The sequence below is a fragment of the Erpetoichthys calabaricus genome, chromosome 1 (assembly GCF_900747795.2).
Source record: "Erpetoichthys calabaricus chromosome 1, fErpCal1.3, whole genome shotgun sequence".
In the NCBI taxonomy this organism is placed as follows: Eukaryota; Metazoa; Chordata; class Cladistia; order Polypteriformes; family Polypteridae; genus Erpetoichthys; species Erpetoichthys calabaricus.
In genome coordinates, this window is record NC_041394.2 from 166,545,619 (window position 1) to 166,565,155 (window position 19,537).

General features: G+C 38.7%; 1 protein-coding gene across 1 annotated transcript in view; it reads left to right on the top strand.

Annotated features, from left to right (window-relative positions):
- The window catches only part of tbk1 (TANK-binding kinase 1), a 217,115-nt gene that overhangs the window by 130,187 nt on the left and 67,391 nt on the right, over nt 1–19,537 (top strand). Inside the window, exons 10-11 of the mRNA XM_028808250.2 lie at nt 8,053–8,111; nt 19,414–19,505. Coding sequence (XP_028664083.1) covers nt 8,053–8,111; nt 19,414–19,505 — 151 coding nt within the window. The remainder of the gene's footprint in view (nt 1–8,052; nt 8,112–19,413; nt 19,506–19,537) is intronic.

The following is a 19,537-nucleotide window of genomic DNA, read 5'->3' on the forward strand; positions in this document are numbered from 1 at the left end:
ATGTGGGTACCCTTCTAATTTTGCTGATTTAAATGCAGGTAACTGCTCAGTACTGATTACTTACAACACCAAATTGGTTGGATTAGCTCATTAAGCCTTGAACTTCATAGACAGGTGTGTCCAATGATGAGAAAAGGTATTTAAGGTGGTCAATTGCAAGTTGTGCTTCCCTTTGACTCTACTCTGAAGAGTGACAGCATGGGATCCTCAAAGCAACTCTCAAAAGATCTGAAAACAAAGATTGTTCAGTATCATGGCTTAGGGGAAGGCTACAAAAAGCTATCTCAGAGGTTTAAACTGTCAGTTTCAACTTTAAGGAATGTAATCAGGAAATGGAAGGGCACAGGCACAGTTGCTAAACCCAGGTCTGGCAGGCCAAGAAAAATACAGGAGGGGCATATGCGCAGGATTGTGAGAATGGTTACAGACAGCCCACAGATCACCTCCAAAGACCTGCAAGAATCTTGCTGCAGATGGTGTATCTGTACATCGTTCTACAATTCAGCGCAATTTGCACAAAGAACATCTGTATGGCAGGGTGATGAGAAAGAAGCCCTTTCTGCACTCACGCCACAAACAGAGTGACTTGTTGTATGCAAATGCTCATTTAGACAAGCCAGATTCATTTTGGAACAAAGTGCTTTGGACTGATGAGACAAAAATGGAATTATTTGGTCATAACAAAAAGCGCTTTGCATGGAGGAAGAAGAACACCGCATTCCCAGAAAAACACCTGCTACCTACTGTCAAATTTGGTGGAAGTTCCATCATGCTGTGTGGCTAGTTCAGGGACCGGGGCCCTTGTTAAAGTCAAGGGTCGGATGAATTCAACCCAATATCAACAAATTCTTCAAGATAATGTTCAAGCATCAGTCACAAAGTTGAAGTTACGCATAGGTTGGATATTCCAACAAGACAATGACCTGAAACACAGTTCAAAATCTACAAAGGTATTCATGCAGAGGGAGAAGAGGCTGTTATATTTGCAAAATGAGGCTAAACTAAGTATTGATGTAATATCTCTGTTGGGGTGTCCAAATATATGCACCTGTCTAATTTTGTTATGATGCATATTGTATATTTTCTGTTAATCCAATAAACTTAATGTCACTGCTGAAATACTACTGTTTCCATAAGGCATCCATCCATCCATTTTCCAACCCGCTGAATCCAAACACAGGGTCACGGGGGTCTGCTGGAGCCAATCCCAGCCAACACAGGGCACAAGGCAGGAACCAATCCCGGGCAGGGTGCCAACCCACTACAGGACACACACAAACACACCCACACACCAAGCACACACTAGGGCTAATTTAGAATCGCCAATCCACCTAACCTGCATGTCTTTGGACTGTGGGAGGAAACCGGAGCGCCCGGAGGAAACCCACGCAGACACGGGGAGAACATGCAAACTCCATGTCATATATTAAAAGGAAGTTGCTACTTTGAAAGCTCAGCCAATGATAAACAAAAATCCAAAGAATTAAGAGGGGTTCCCAAATGTTTTCATATGACTGTATATCATGATGCAATGGCAATATCCCAAACTATTGCTCGGACAGATTTATTTATTACAATGACATGCAATCCACAGTGGCCAGAAATCTGTCGATTCTAATGCCACCGGCTACATTGGCTCTGGATATTCCGACTTCTGTAAGTAGGTTGTTTTCTCAAAAAGTCTTATTTTTATTGAAGGAACTGGATACGGTGTTCGGTCAAATCAGACATACATTTACACAATAGAATTTTAAAAACAGGGTTTGTCACACATACATTTATTAATTACTTTGCAAAATAAATTATTAACTGCTGATGATGTAGATCGGTTTATCTGTGTTGAAATTCCAAACAGAGAATCCTATCCTGAATTATGGTACAAAGTCATTAAACACATGTCTCTTGGACCACATTTAAAAGATTCAGTATGTTGGGACTCTAAAGAAAAACAGCGTTTAAAGAAATTTCCTAAAGCGTCTGTTCAATCAACAGATATAACTAAGGCTGGTTTTCCTGATTATCGCCAAAAAGATAATTGTCATGAACAACAGATGTATCACGGAAAGAAAGATGGTAAAATTGTGATGATCAATAATTCAGTGATTATACCATACCAGTAACAGTGCACTGTACGTGCAGTGAATATACTTGACTTGAGCAATCATATTTTTCATACTCTTTCTCTGAACATTTAGCATTCATTTGCTCAGAGGTTGATGCGCTTGCTGCTCTTCTTTTCTCCACCCTTGTATCCCGCTTCTTCTCTTCTTTCGTCAACGTCTTTTCATATTAAAACTGATTAAGTCAGTGTTTGTGTTGCAATTACGTTTTCCTTAATTTTTCACTTCAATCTGCTTCAAGAATGATTTAGAGGAAGTGACGGCGAAGGTGATAGGGAGTGAGAACGGCGCCCGTACGGATGCGCTGCACAGCAACCCTGCTGGCCACTGCCGAGAGTTGATTCTACAATAAAATAAAAAGAGGAATAACCGTAGAGGTCAATCATCACCCCCGAAAGTGGATTGTAGACGTCACGTAGTATATATGTAACAAATTTCAGGTCAATAGTTCAAACGGTTTGCAAGGTACAGGTGATTTAAAATCCTGGACAGACAAACGGACAACCATGGTAGCATATTATATAAGAAGATAACCTGTATTTGCTCAGACAATTCGATTGTCATATTAATGTCGAGTATTGTGCATCGGTTATGAGTATTAAGTACATATACAAGTACATTCATAAAGGGCACGATAGAGGGCGCGTAACGTTATCCAAAGAACAATCTCAGGATGAAGTTCAAGCATATTTAGGTACAGTGCAATGGAAAGCTGGTGGTATTTAATAGAATTGCCAATTCACGGTCATTCTGTTGAATTATTACTTATTCATTTACCAGGTCAGAATATGATTCAATTTAAAGAAGGCGAAGAAGCAAACGCTTTACAGGTAGCGAAAACTAGAAATACAAAATTATTGGCTTATTTTGAACTTAATTAAACCGACGTAAATGCAAAAGCATATACATATTCGCAAATTCCTCAACATTACACATGGCAGAAAGAAAAAGGAGTACGGCATCCAAGAAAAATTAACTGCAAAAGTGGTGTTCGATTAAATATTGTATCACCAAAAGATATCGAACGGTTTCATTTAAAATTGTTGTTACGTGAATCGAAAGGAGCAACTTTGTATAAAGATGTTCTAAGTATAGATGGAACTACGTATGATACTTTTCAAGAAGCAGCACAAGCAGCTGGATTATGTAAATTGGACGACTATATGTTCAAAATGATTTCTGATGCCACTTCTGTAATGATGCCTGACAAATTAAGACACTTCTTCGTGTACTTAATTATGATGGGTGAAGTTGATGCTTTACAATTATCCGAAAAGTCTAATGAGCAAACAGCTCTTTCGATCATCAAAGAATTGTTAGAAGTAGATGATTTAACAATGCAGCAGTTTGGACTTCCAGAAGAAATTGACGAATCAGAGGTAAAGAAAGAGATAACAGCATACAAAGATTTAACTGCGGAAGACCATAGAAAATTATATCTGGAAATGTACTCACAATTAAACGATGATCAAAGATCAATTTTCGACACAATTCAAAAATGTCTTCTCGTTGAAATTCAGCAGTGGTTAGTGGAACAGGGTAAACATTTTTGTATAAATGTTTAGTCTATTATTGCAAATCGATAGCATGGACAGGTATAGCAGCAATTCTTCTTCCATACGGTAAAGTGTTTCACAAAATGTTTAACTGACCTTTAAATATCACAGACGAAAATGTTACATTGAAATGGAAAAAAAAGATAAAACAAGAAATGCAACAGAATGAAATATTTGTTTGAGGTGAAGCTTCAATAATCTCACAAAAAAAATCCCTTTGCGGTCTTTATTCCAACAATTCAAATTACAAAAAAATATGCGAGCAAATCAAAATTCGGATGATTTCGTAAACTGGCTACTAGACATTGGCAACTTTAAAATTCAGTTAAAAGTAATATATAAATCATTTGCATACTTGTATATTGGCTATAACAAATACTGAAAAAAAGTTTTTAAAAATAAGTTTTTGTAAAGAAACAATTACATGGACTATTTACTGTAAACTGATCGGAACGGTAATTTGATATATTGGATTATCATTTTCACTAAGTAAAATAGTTTATTTTTGTTTATTGAATTTTTTTATCCTGGCAAGAAATTAAGTGCAGATTTTCAAACAGTAAAGAGTAAGATTAAAGAAACTTTGTTCATCCCATTTTCATAATAAATTTCAAACTTACTTAAACAGAAAACAAATGTTCTTTTTTGTTTATGCAATGCTTCAGTCTGTAGCATTCCCCAGGGTATCACTTACGGTATTAATTTCAAATGGTAATTCAAACTTCTTTGTTCAAATAAGTATCCCTCCACAGATTAATGAATACTTATGCAGAAATTATGCCAGCTAAAATAAGATGTAAGCAATTATGATAACAGCATACATAAGACTGAATGGAACCACAGTGCAATGAGTTCATGAAATGCAATAGTCTAGAAAGTAACAAGCTAAAGCTATACTCATATTTATGTCTTATATATCTTAAATAAGAAGATTTCGAAGATGTTTTTAGAAATACTATTATTTACACCCAATCAGATATGTAAACATTTTTAATTTTTATTTGTTTAGTATTAGATATACCAAATGAATATGCATGTCTTTTTTTTTTTTTTTAATTCTCATTCTCTCACCTACTCTTTTCTCAGAAACTTTCACCTTAAAACATCTGTATTTACTATATGATAATAGATCCTTTAAACTATATAACACACTGGGGAGTCCAAAAGATGTGTACTGTAAAATAAAAAGACATACTGTAGCAGTACTATTGACAGTCTACAGAAGAGTGACTAGATTGATTCCAGGAGTTAGATGTACAGTATGATCTATGAAGAAGGATTGAAGGAGATTAACTTTTTCAGTTTAAGGAAACAGAGATGAAGAGGTGTCATGCCTGAAGTGTTTAAAATGATGAAACTTGTTAAAGGCAAATTTCACACTATATAGACACATGAAATGAATTAGCATTCGTGTAGATGAAAGTGGGACTTTAGGCATTTTCAAACCTTAATTTGATATTATTTTAGAGAATCTAGTTGAATAGGATTGGTAAGCTCATATTAAAATTGTTCTAATGTACCTACAAGCTTTAGAGCCTGAACTGTTTTAAAAATATCAGCAGATCATTCAAGTACATTTCTTTTATTGATACTAACTAGGTTGTGTAAACGTTAAATCAAGTTAAAACATAGACAATGTTTGAGTTTTGATTTTGGACTGCTACTGCTGCCTGCTGTGAGATTTTTTGAGACCCTTACAAACTGTGCTGCATGGCAAAACATGGTTGATGCACCTTTCAATGGTTGCTTGTCTGTCGCCTAGGTAGCTACATGTACGTGGTTTCTCCGAGGCAATTGCAAGTTGGCAGCCTCCCTGTGTAACACGTCTTTTTGCCCAAAGGTTGATATGGGGAACATTCTAACCTAGCCACTGACCTGGCCACGTCACTGCTTATTTGTTGTGTCTGTGTGTATTGAAGTGATAGCTCCTGTTTGAATAAATACCCTGACTGTTCTGTTTTGATTGGAATAAAGTTGGTTTTCTTGAAGCCTTTGGACACGACGTCCTCTCTCGGATAGTGACTCGTGTATCACACTGTGTAAAGAAGCTTTTCCTGGTGTTGACTTTTGACTTTTAGCATAACATCTTTTGGTTTATGATGCAAAGGTTTTATGATATAATTGCATAATTTTTTAAATTAGCCTGTGAGGAGTGAGAAAAATGTTTCTTTTTGTACCTTATTTTTTGGTGTTATAATAAATCCATTTTGAATTATTTCTGTTACTTAGTAATTGTTGTACGTTTTTTTTGTGTTGTCTATGCACTTTTTTTGATTATCATGTTATTTGTGCACTTTATCTGTATTGTTAGTATAGATAAATAAACAGTTATGGTCCATTTGTAAAGCTCTGAGGAACTTCTACTTTGGTTTTATCCTAGTTTGAACATCCTCCATGTATCTATAGTATTTAATTGTTCCTCTTTGAAAGAACTACATTCCATTATTTTTATGTCTGTTCATATTATGGCCTCTGAGTTCTGAATTACAAATCTGTTTCATTTTATCAAAGTTTTTAGGAAGTTGACAGAAAATACACAAATGTATGCTAAGGTGTAGAGATTCCTTTGTTGGGAGAGATGGGATTGCTTTGACTTTTTAAGAGAACATGTAGCCCAAAAGATGCCAAATTCAAAGCACAACTCGGTAGTGTTGAAGTTAAAGAGCTGCTTTATATGGTGTAGTTAAGACATTAAGATTAAGATTAGGCACACTCAGAGCCATCTGAAAGATGTCTCAGGTGCAGTGGTGTTTTTTGGCCTGAAAATTCTGGTGGGGTTTCATGGATTTGGAGAGAGATCTCCAAAGTTGTCCATGGACTGTTAGAAGGGACAACTGTCATAAAAGTAGCCCATGCAGCAGGTGGTATGTATGAGAGAAAGAGAGAGACGATCAAGTATTTTTAAGACCTTCTTAAATCCATTGACCCAAGTATGTGGCCACTGATGTGTCTCAAGAAGGATCCTGGCATGCATCAGTTCATGGAGTTTGGGTGCAGCTGATGTTGACTTTGACCCCAAGTGAGCAGTGTCACTCAGAGCCAGGGCATGAATATGCAGGCAGTGGTCACAGCAGTGAAAAGATAATTGGAGCTGCATAGAAGGACCTGTTGATGATTGGAACAGTGGCATTGGTTTTTGAAGTGTGGCAGAGACATGATGTATTAGCTTATGAGAACCAGTGATGCAAAAATGTCAGCCAAATAATGCCATAAATCAATCACACAAAATGAAAATCTATTAATATATCATTTTGTCATACAATACAAACGTCAAAGGACAGTATTGAAAAAACGTCTTAACATGAAATACTCAATACCCAAAGCAGGAATGCAAATAAATATTAATAAATTTCCAGTTTTTGTTCAGTGGGCAAATTGTTAAATCTTACTGTACATTAGTAATTAATTTAATTTTAATTCATTATAATGATGCTAACCATTCTAAAAAGGGCAATTTGTGGGTTGCTTCAAAGGGCTCTAGCTCTTATACCTGGAGACAAAACTGAAATGTACATGGACACGCCTACCATGGCATCCTGGAAACAGACTAGTTGTACCAGGTAGAAAGAAAATTTTATATGCTCCAAAAAGAAATACCTAAGTAAGAAATTACAGTAAGTGTATCTTGAAAAATTGATTATGACAACTAAGTTGAGCTTGTTGTAAAAATTTTAATAATACATTAAATTATTGTGGCAAGTTTACAGCTTACTTAGGTTTTGCACAAAACTGTCATCAACAGGGGGTGGGGCAGTACCCCACTAGCTCTTAATTCAGAGATGCTTCTGATCAGGTGTGCTATATATTTTTCTTCTGTTACAGTATTATAATATTTTGTTCATATAGTTGACTTGATTAAAAATATCGGATATCATTGTGCATGTTTTTACACTTATGCTATTAGACATTCTACAATGTGAACATTGCAATTTAAATGCAGTAAGCAGATTTTAGTGTAAATTCGAATCTTTTTTATTAGCTCACACTACCTATTAGAAATCACGCAATGTTACTAAAAAAGTTTAATTTAGACATTTCTTAGTCTCCTTTGAAACTTGCATTTTATGGTGAAATGTCTTTATTTCATCATTCTGGTAAGTGGAAAATTCAGACTGATCTAACATTTAACAGAATGACAAATATTTGTCGGCCCCTCTTTCTTCTTAGCATAGGTGCTTTATTAGTTACTAATTATGTAATTATAAATCTTTGTCGATCCTCTTTCTTCTTAACATTGGTGCTTTGTTATTAGTCTCTGATAATATAAATAGTCATGTGCTTGTGCTGATTCTCAAATGGCTGAAATCTGGAATGCAACATGCAATTTTTTTTTCTATTGTAAATTGTTTTTTTTTTTCTTTAATGGTCCCATTTAGTGCCTACTCCTAAATTGCCACCACGTTATGATTTGGATTTGGACTGCAGCTGTGCAAAGGTATGAAGTTTTCATTATTCTGAAAGCAACAGCAACACAAATCAATTGTTTTGTTTTTCACTAAGATATTCTATATTCTTCAACAGTCTTGTACATAAATAATAGTTTTGTATTATCTGAACAACATTTCTTCAATTTAAACCATTTTTCCCAATATTTGCAAATAAAGTACCTTATTCTCCACAATATAACTTTGTTCTCTTTTCCAGCCCATTGTTCCCATTTAAACCATTATAACACATTCCTCCTTACAAAGATTATAAAATTCTTTTAGAATTTCATCAGTTCTGCTTACTATACAACTCCTTGTTAGAGCAATGTTTGAATACTAATCTTGAAATCTCAAATTACAGTAATATCTCCTCTGATTGAGCAAGAAATGTGTTAAAACAGTTTAAAATTTCAAAATAAATTTTCCTATGGACAGACTACATAGATTGTGCCCAGGGTTAGATCCAACCTGTGAATGTAACAGCCAAGTGGCAACCTTCCTCATCTACATGGTTTTGTTTTGCCCCGGCTTGCATTTTGTAGGGCTCCTTTTTTTAAGTTTATCTTTTAAATGGGGTTGCTCCCATCAATATTTTAGGGCCTGTACTGAATATCGATTGTAAATTTTTGGTAGTTTTTTTTTTTTAAATCCTTTACTTTTTTACACTAAGCTCTAGCATCTCCAACCATATACAGTGCCCTCCACTATTATTAGCACCCCTTCTAAATATTAGTAAGAAGGGTTAGAAAAAAAATCACTGTTTGCTGAAGAACTGTCATCTTGCACTGAAAAAATGAGGAATATCTGACTTAATTGAAACAAGTTCATTCAAAGAAAAGCAAAGCCCTCATCAAGAAATACATTTTTTTAACAAAAACACATGTGCTACAATTGTTGGCACCCTTGGAAATTATTGTAAAACCATGTAACCGAAGCATGTTTCCCATTTCAATGGGACATTTTAAGTTGATTGGAGTGTATAGGAACTTTCCAGCTGAAATCAATGACTTCCTGATTAACTGAGATGCAAATGTGAGGAGACACAGAGCCAAATTTCCTTTTCCAACCATCATTATGGTTAAGAAAAGAGAACACTCAATCCAAATGAGGAGAAGTGTGTTGCTCTTCATAACTCATGGGAATAGTTATAAAAAATAGCTACTCGCCTGAAAATGCCCATTTCTACACTTAGAGCATTAATAAAAAAGTGGTCATCAACTGGAATTGTGACAAACTTGCCTGGAAGAGGACCCAAGTTTATTTTACCCCCACGTACAGTGAGAAGGATGGTAAGAGGGGCAATAATATCTCCAAGGGTCACTGTTGAGGAATTGCAAGAAAAAGTAAAATCTTGGGGCTATCAAGTCTCTAGCGCCACCATCAGACAGCATCTCCTTGCCAACAGTTTATTTGGAAGCTGTGCCAAAAAGAAGCCTTTTCTGTCAGTTATCCACAAACGTAAGCACCTGGAGTTTTTAAAACGTTACTAAAACTGTGACTAGAACTGTGTTCTAAGGTTTGATGAAACAAATATTTAACTTTTTTGGCAATACACACTGAAATTGGGTTTGGTTTAAAAAGACGGATGGCTATAATAAAAAGAACCTTGTCCCAGCTATGAAATATGGTGGAGGTTCCGTGATGCTGTGGGGCTGTTTTTCCTCCAAAGGCCCTGGAAATAATGTTAGGGTACATGGCATTATGGATTCCATGAAATAACAAGAGATTTTAAATCAAAACCTGGTTGTCTCCACCAGGAAACTAAAACTGGGTCGTCATTGGATCTTTCATCAGGATAATGATCCAAAACACATGTCCAATCAACCCTGCAGTCATATGAAAAAGTTTGGGAACCCCTCTCAGCCTGCATAATAATTTACTCTACTTTCAACAAAAAAATATAACATTTCCTTGGAACTTCTGAGTACAGGGGTGTTTTCCGAACAAAGATTTTTAATGAAGCAGTATTTAGTTGTATGAAATTAAATCAAATGTGAAAAACTGGCTGTGCAAAAATTTGGGTACCCTTCTAATTTTGCTGATTTGAATGCATGTAACTGCTCAATAACTGATTACTTGCAACACCAAATTGGTTGGATTAGCTCATTAAGCCTTGAACTTCATAGACAGGTGTGTCCAATCATGAGAAAAGGTATTTAAGGTGGTCAATTGCAAGTTGTGCTTCCCTTTGACTCTCCTCTGAAGAGTGACAGCATGGGATCCTCAAGGCAACTCTCAAAAGATCTGAAAACAAAGATTGTTCAGTATCATAGTTTAGGGGAAAGCTGAAAAAATGGAAGGCCATAGGCACAGTTGCTGTTAAACCCAGGTCTGGCAGGCCAAGAAAAATACAGGAGCGGCATATGTGCAGGATTGTGGGAATGGTTACAGACAGCCCACAGATCACCTCCAAAGACGTGCAAGAACATCTTGCTGCAGATGGTGTATCTGTACATCATTCTAAATTTCAGCGCTATTTGCACAAAGAACATCTGTATGGCAGGGTGATGAGAAAGAAGCCCTTTCTGCAATCACGCCTCAAACAGAGTAGCTTGTTGTATGCAAATGCTCATTTAGACAAGCCAGATTCATTTTGGAACAAAGTGCTTTGGACTGATGAGACAAAAATTGAGTTATTTGGTCATAACAAAAAGCGATTTGCATGGTGGAAGAAGAATACCGCATTCCAAGAAAAACAACTGCTACCTACTGTCAAATTTGGTGGAAGTTCCATCATGCTGTGGGGCTGTGGGGCTAGTTCAGGGACTGGGGCCCCTGTTAAAGTCGAGGGCCAGATTAATTCAACCCAATATCAACAAATTCTTGAGGATAACGTTCAAGCATCAATCACAAAGTTGAAGTTACACAGGGGTTAGATTTTCCATCAAGACAATGACCCAAAACACAGTTCGAAATCTACAAAGGCATTCATGCAGAGGGAGAAGTACAATGTTTTATAATGGCCGTCACAGTCCCCTGACTTGAATATCATCGTAAATCTATGGGATGATTTGAAGCAGGTCTGTCCATGCTCGGCAGCCATCAAATTTAACTGAACTGGAGAGATTTTATATGGAAGAATGGATTCTGGATGGAGGTATTTTTGACCAGACACTCATCTATGTGAATTTCCTATTGGGATTAATAAAGTATCTATCTATCTATCTATCTATCTATCTATCTATCTATCTATCTATCTATCTATCTATCTATCTATCTATCTATCTATCTATCTATCTATCTATCTATCTATCTATCTATCTATCTATCTATCTATCTATCTATCTATCTATCTATCTATCTATCTATCTATCTATCTATCTATCTATCTATCTATCTATCTATCTATCTATCTAAGGCTATAGGAGGCATCTAGAGGCTGTTATATTTGCAAATAGAGGCTCAACTAAGTATTGATGTTATATCTCTGTTGGGGTGCCCAAATTTATGCACCTGTCTAATTTTGTTATGATGCATATTGCATATTTTCTGTTAATCCAATAAACTTAATGTCACTGCTGAAATACTACTGTTTCCATAAGGCATGTCATATATTAAAAGGAAGTTGCTACTTTGAAACCTCAGCCAATTCTTCTTCTTTCGCCTGCACCCGTTAGGGGTTGCCACAGCGGATCATCTTCTTCCATATCTTTCTGTCCTCTGCATCTTGTTCTGTTACACCCATCACCTGCATGTCATCTCTCACCACATCCATAAACTTTCGCATAGGCCTTCCTCTTTTCCTCTTCCCTGGCAGCTCTATCTTTAGCATCCTTCTCCCAATATACCCAGCATCTCTCCTCTGCAAATCTCCAAACCAACACAATCTTGCCTCTCTGACTTTGTCTCCCAACCGTCCAACTTGAGCTGACCCTCTAATGTACTCATTTCTAATCCTATCCATCCTCGTCACACCCAGTACAAATCTTAGCATCTTTAACTCTGCTACCTCCAGCTCTGTCTCCTGCTTTCTGGTCCGTGCCACCGTCTCCAACCCATATAACATAGCTGGTCTCACTACCGTCCTATAGACCTTCCCTTTCACTCTTGCTGATACCCGTCTGTCACAAATTACTCCTGACACTTTTCACCACCCATTCCACCCTGCCTGCACTCTCTTTTTCACCTCTCTTCCACAATCCCCATTACTCTGTACTGTTGATCCCAAGTATTTAAACTCATCCACCTTCGCCAACTCTACTCCCTGCATCCTCACCATTCCACTGACCTCCCTGTCATTTCCACACATGTATTCTGTCTTGTTCCTACTGACCTTCATTCCTCTCCTCTCTAGAGCATATCTCCACCTCTCCAGGATCTCCTCAACCTGCTCCCTACTATCGCTACAGATCACAATGTCATCAGCAAATATCATAGTCCATGGGGACTCCTGTCTAATCTCGTCTGTCAACCTGTCCATCATTGCAAATAAGAAAGGGCTCAGAGCTGATCCCTGATGTAATCTCACCTCCACACTAAATGCATCCATCGCTCCTACCGCAGACCTCACCACTGTCACACTTCCCTCGTACATATCTTGTACAACTCTTACGTACTTCTCTGCCAGTCCCGACTTCCTCGTACAATACCACAGCTCCTCTCAAGGCACCCTGTCATATGCTTTCTCCAGGTCCCCAAAGACGCAATACAACTCCTTCTGGCCTTCTCTAAACTTCTCCATCAACATGCTCAGAGCAAACATTGCATCTGTGGTGCTCTTTCTTGGCATGAAACCATACTGCCGCTCTAATCATCACCTTACTTCTTAACCTAGCTTCCACTACTCTTTCCCATAACTTCATGCTGTGACTCATCAATTTTATTCCCCTGTAGTTACTGCAGTCCTGCACATCCCCCTTATTCTTAAATATCGGTACCAGTACACTTCTCCACTCCTCAGGCATCCTCTCACTTTCCAAGATTCCATTAAACAATATGGTTAAAAACTCCACTGCCATCTCTCCTAAATACCTCCATGCTTCCATAGGTATGTCATCTGGACCACCGGCCTTTCCGTTTTTCATCCTTTTTATAGCTGTCTTTACTTGCTCCTTGCTAATCCGTTGCACTTCTTGAATCACTATCTCCACATTATCCAACCTCCTCTCTCTCGTTATCTTCATTCATCAGCCTCTCAAAGTACTCTTTCCATCTGCTCAACACACGCTCCTCCCTAACCTGCTGCACATCTTTCCCAGCTCGGTCCCTCTGTCTAGCCAATCAGTACAGGCCCTTTTCTCCCTCCTTAGTGTCCAGCCTCTCATACAACTCATCATATGCCTTTTCTTTAGCCTTTGCCACCTCTCTCTTCATCTTGTGCCTTATCTCCTTGTACTCTTGTCTGCTTTCTGCATCTATCCCACTTCTTCTTTGCCATCCTCTTCCTCTGTATACTCTCCTGTATTTCCTCATTCCACCACCAGGTTTCCTTTTCCTCCTTCCTCTTTCCAGATGTCACGCCAAGCACCATTCTTGATGTCACCTTTACTACATCTGCTGTATTTTCCCAGCTGTCTGGTAACTCTTCACTGCCACCCAGTGCCTGTCTCACATCCTCCCTAAACTCAACCTTGCAGTTTTCCTTTTTCAACTTCCACCATTTGATCCTTGGCTCTGCCCTCACTCTCTTCCTCTTCTTGATCTCCAACGTCATCCTACAGACCACCATCCTATGCTGCTTAACTACTCTTTCCCCTGCCACCACTTTGCAGTCTTCAGTCTCCTTCAGATCTACTCTGTGTGCATCTTCCTCCACTCTTGTACGTAACCCTATGTTCCTCCCTCTTCTTAAAATATATATTCACCACAGCCATGTCCATCCTTTTGGCAAAATCCACCATCCTCTGACCTTCTTCATTCCTCTCCTTGACACCATACCTAGCCATCACCTCCACGTCTCCACTGTTGCCTTCACCAACATGCACATTGAAATCCGCTCCAATCACCACTTTCTGTCCCTTGGGTACACTGTTCATCACTTCATCCAACTCACTCCAAAAATCTTCTTTGTCACCCATTGCACACCCAACTTGCGGTGCATATGCACTAACAACATTCATCATCACACCTCCAATTTCCGGCTTCATAATCATTACTCTGCCTGACACTCTTTTCACCTTCAAAACACTCTTGACATACTGTTCCTTCAGAATAGCTCCTACCCCATTTCTTCTCCCATCCACACCATGGTAGAACAATTTGAATCCACCTCCAATCCTCCTGGCCTTACTCCCCTTCCATTTAGTCTCTTGCACGCACAATATATCAATCTTCCTTCTCTCCATCATATATGCTAACTCTCACCCCTTACCAGTCATACTGCCAACATTCAAAGTTCCTACCCTCAGTTCCACTCTCTTTACTTTCCTCCTCTCCTCCTGCCTCCGGACACGTCTCCCCCCCTCTTCTTCTCCTTCTTCTTCTTCGGCCAACAGTAGCCCAATTTCTGCCAGCACCCTGTTGTCTAACAGTACTGGTGGCAGTTGTTGTTAACCCGGGGCTCGACCAGCTCTAAGGCTAAGGATCTGTGCTGGTATCCAGAAGGTTGCCAGTTCAAATTCCCTTCACTGCCAAAAGAGATACTACTCTGCTGGGCCCTTGAGCAAGACCCTTAACCTGTAATTGCTCCAGGGGTGCGGTACAATGGCTGACCCTGCGCTCTGACCCCAAGGGGTATGCAAAAACTAACAAATTCCTAATACAAGAAATTGTATAAGGCGAAATAAAGAACAAAAAAAAAAGTATATTGTTGTCCCCTCTTAATTCTTTGGATTTTTGTTTGAAAGCTCAGTCAATGATAAACAAAAATCCAAAGAATTAAGAGGGTTCCCAAACTTTTTCATATGACTGTGTATTGGTTAACTGACCACAAAATCAAATTTCTGCCATGGCCATCTCAGTCCCCCTACCTGAACCCTATTGAAAACCTGTAGAGTGAGCTGAAGATGAGAGTACTCAGGAGAGGACCTAGGACCCTGGATGATCTGGAGAGTTTATTTAAAGAAGAATGGTCTTAGATGCCATGCTCTGTATTCTCCAACCTTATAAAAGGTTACAGTAGAAGACACTGTGCAGTTGTATTGGCAAAGGGAGGTTGTATAAAATATTAAATGCAGGCGTGCCAACAATTGTGGAACGTGTTTTTATTAAAAATATTTATTTGTTGATGAGGGCTTTGTTTTTCTCTGAATGATCTTATTTCAATTAAAAGTCAGATGTCTCTCATTTTTTCAGTGCAAGATGACGGTTCTTCAGCAAACATGGATTTTTTCTAATCCTTCTTACTGATTTTTACAAGGGGTGCCAATAATAGTGGAGGGCACTATGTATGAACTGTATGTATAAACATTATGTCCCATGTTAAAGTGTAATATTTGGTATATTTATATGATTAAAACAGCCTGTACAGGTTTAATAAGTGTACAAGTCAAAGCAGATTAATTTGGGGACTATTGCTTACTAAACAAAGATATCATAATGAGCATCTCTGAATTTTTAGACAAATCTGTTGTTCTTCTTATTCAAAATGTGAACTACAGTACTAAACAGCAGCTCATTCACTGTCAACATTCATACAAGGAGCATCTGTTTTAATTAATGAATGAATGAATGAATGGAAATGTCTTAACTAATTAAATCGGCTTCCCCTTATTTTAGTGTAAATCGTCTGTCTCTGTTGATGTTCTTTTCCTAGTCAGCTGTGGACACCTTGATTTACAGACACTTTTCTTCCAGTGTAATTTCAACTGGACAACATACTTGTCTGACCGTTTTCTTCAGGCACATGATGAATCATCAGATTTCTGGCTTTCATCTCATCCCTCCACTTCATTTAATCTGAAAGCCAGTATTTTGATCTTCATCATTATAATCATCATTATCATGCTAGGTTGTACAGCTCTTAGTGTGTTTGTGCATCCTCCACAAGTTGCCTACTTTACATTATTTCATTGTCTTCCATATTTTTTTGCCAGCCTCTGGCTTTAATTGCCACAGGATTTTCTGCCACATTATCCATTCATCTCCTTCTCCAAGAATATAGCCTACCTTTTAAAAACACCAAAGGGGGGTTTTCCAAGAATGCAGTGAAGTCCATTGTAACAAAATTTAAAAATACATGGCACAACTCAGGCACAAACCAGATCAGGCTGTCCTATCAAATTGAGCAATTGGACAAGAAGGGCTTATGTCAAAGAAGTGACCATGAGGCCAGCTACTGCACTGAAATATTTGTAGGTCTGTTTGGCTGAAATAGGAGGAACAAGGGGGCTCTGCCCCCTGCTCGCTTCGCTCGCCTACCCCCGGCGTTTTGAACCCGTGCCCACTGGGCAGCCGTAGTCTCAGACGCGCGTTGTAGGAGCTTGCGCTGTTTTGAATCCGTGCTTGCCCTGCTTCTGCTGTTTGAGACGCGCGTTGTAGGCGTATATCCGTTAGTTGAGCTCGTTTGGTTTGAACCCGTGCCTGCTTTGCTTCTGCAGTTTCAGACTGTGGATAGGAAGTAAAGAATGCATTGTATGGTAAATTAGAAAGATTTATTGGAATATCTCTTTATATACAATATTTGTAGTAAAGATGGTTTGTTGTCCTTGAATGAGTTTTCCTTGGTATTGGAGTATTAATAACTTTAACTTTAATGTTAGATGAACGCCAAACTCATGAGAAGGCTACATAAAGTTGTCCATGTCCAAATACGCGCTCAGAGAGGTATATGCCAACTTTGGGATTTGTTGATTGTCATGGCAAATGCAGGTTTACTGGGAAATTGGCGTCGCCTAAGTGTAAATGGCAATTCAAGGGCAGAACTTGTAAGGTCAATTCTAGGAATTAAAACAGTATTGTCAGTATGTGATCCTGTAAGTATTTTTGCTTCAGTAACATTGTTTGTCATGGTGTTGATGACTAAACGTGCACCGTTGCATAAACCCTGTTTAGTATTAAGGTTTCTTAATAGCATGACAATTGTTCCGATTTTAAGGTTAAGATTGTGTTGTGGTAATCCGGCTGGGTTAATAGTGTTCAGATATTGTAAAGGGAAATTAAGATGTTCAATGTCGTCTTCAGAATCAATTTTGTCAGTACTTAGAAAGAGGCGGCTTTCTCCAGGAAGTAATGCAACGACTTGGTTATTTATGTGATCAACATTAATATTCTTTGGACATAATATAGCCTGTCGCGTTAACAGTGGTATCTGGTCTATTGTTTTGGAGGCGTGAGCGCAACTCCATTAGTTCTTCCTTGTTTAGCGTTAGAAATATGGATAATGGATTGCACTTACTGTTAATACGTAGCGTTTTCTGTGGTTGAATTGTTAATAATGTATGACTGTAATGTGATGATTCACTTATGCTGTATAGTCTTCACGTGTGAGGATGACGAACCTTTAATACGGAGTGTTCGTTTATTCTTATTACCCATCAGGTGTTGTGCTTGTGTCTTGTGTGGTTGCACTGTTAATATTGTATCACTGTAATGTGATTCAAATATGTTGTGGAGTCCGTATATGTGGGGTTTCTGTACTATATCGTGTTTTTGCTTGCGGGTTATTAGAGGTGCGTGGATCATGCATGTGTAGTGTGTTTGCGTACTATCTGCCGCTTTCCATACTCCAATTGATTTGTGACCCTTTCTGGACTCCGTAGTCTGTCCCGTGTTACTTTGGGGTGGCGTATCATGTCGGGTTTGATTTGTGAACCTTTCTCGACTCCGTATTCTGTCCCGTTTTACACTGGGGTTGGGCGCTGACTCCTGTTGTTTGTGTGGTTATGTCGTTTGTAGTCTCCATGGACTCCGTAGTCTGTGGGGGGGTTTTGTGTGGCACACCAAGCAGCACATTATTCCTAACTTCACTCAGTAGTAGTGCCACGCACAATATGGCGGTGACGCCTGCGCCCTCACTACGCATTAGTGCCACTCACAATATGGCGGCAACGTCTGCGCCTTCCGTATTATGTCGGGTTTCACCATGCTGTGTAGGCGCCTTTGCCTTTCGTACTTTCTCGCGCCTTCCGACGCGCGATGTAGGCGCCTGCACCTTCCGGTTCTGCCTCCGCTGTGTGGTATGGACGTTTAACTGTTGTTGTTTCCGCCTTTATATTCTGTCCCTCGCTGTGCATGTGTTTCGTGCCTATGTTTTTTTGAACGTTTAACTGTTGTTGTTTCCGCCTTTATATTCTGTCCCTCGCTGTGCATGTGTTTCGTGCCTATGTTTTTTTGAAGCTGTTGCATTCCAGTTTTCATCATCTGTAACCTGCTCTCCATGTGTTTGGCCCCGTTCTTTAACCTCTTTATGACGTTTTACTTTGTTTCCTACTCTGTCTTTTATTTCTGACCTCGCTTTATCCTGCTTGCGGCATGTCAGACGGTTCGTAGTCTCTCCCGTTTTGCTCTGGGGCGGGGGGGGCTTTGTGTGGCGCCTGCGCACGTTCATAGACTCTCCCGTTTCACTCTAGGAAGGGGGGCTTTGTGTGGCGCCTGTGCACTATGTCTCCTGCGTCCGTGGGCAGGTCCCTGCGTCCATATCCGGTTTACCATTCTCGTTTAGTAATATGGATATCAATAATATCTTCAGTGTCTCACAGACTCTGCGTCATTGGGAGAGTGACCAAAAGGAAACAGTTCTAAGAAATGACAGCATTATGTTATGCCTGAAGTTTTCTAAAAGCCAAGTGGCAAAACCTGAAAACATTTGAAGGAATTTTTTTGTCTGATTGGTACAAATCAAATATAGCCCAACACCCTGTTAACACCACCGCTAACAGTGAGCATAGTTGTGTCTGCATCATTCTTAAGAGTGGCATATTAAGCAGGAGCAACTTGAAGGCTTGTTGCCATTAACAGAACCAAATACAGACAGTTGTTTGGGGAGAGACTGTTTCAGCAGTATAGGGTAAAGGTTCATTTTCTAGCTGGACAATGACCCAAAGCACGTAGCAAAAACTACTGCAAAGTAGCTTGAGGAAAGTAATTATTATTTTGGAATGGAGCAATCACAGCCCAGACTTAAATGCTATTAAAAATCTGTAGTTTGATATGAAAATTGCTGCCCATCAGAATGGGCTCATATTCTAAAACCTAAATGTGTTCATGAAGATTCAAATAAAAACACTTATGGCTGTAATTGCTGCTAAGTAACTATGTACAAACTGTTTACTTGATAAAATTTGATGGTGTAACAGGAGCAAAAGGAAAAAAATCAATGGGTGAATACTTTCTGAAGCCACTGTAAGTGGGACTACACTATAATAATTATAATAACTCGGTTATCTCTAACACTCTTGTGTGTATTTCGTATATTTTTTTAATATTTTGTAGACCACTGCAGGTGATGTCAGCTACATGTGCAAGATTTCAAGTTCTCTTCTGCTGCATCAAGAATTAGTTAGAAAAGGAGTACGAAATTTAATGTAAGATTTTTTTGTGTTTTTTTATAATCATT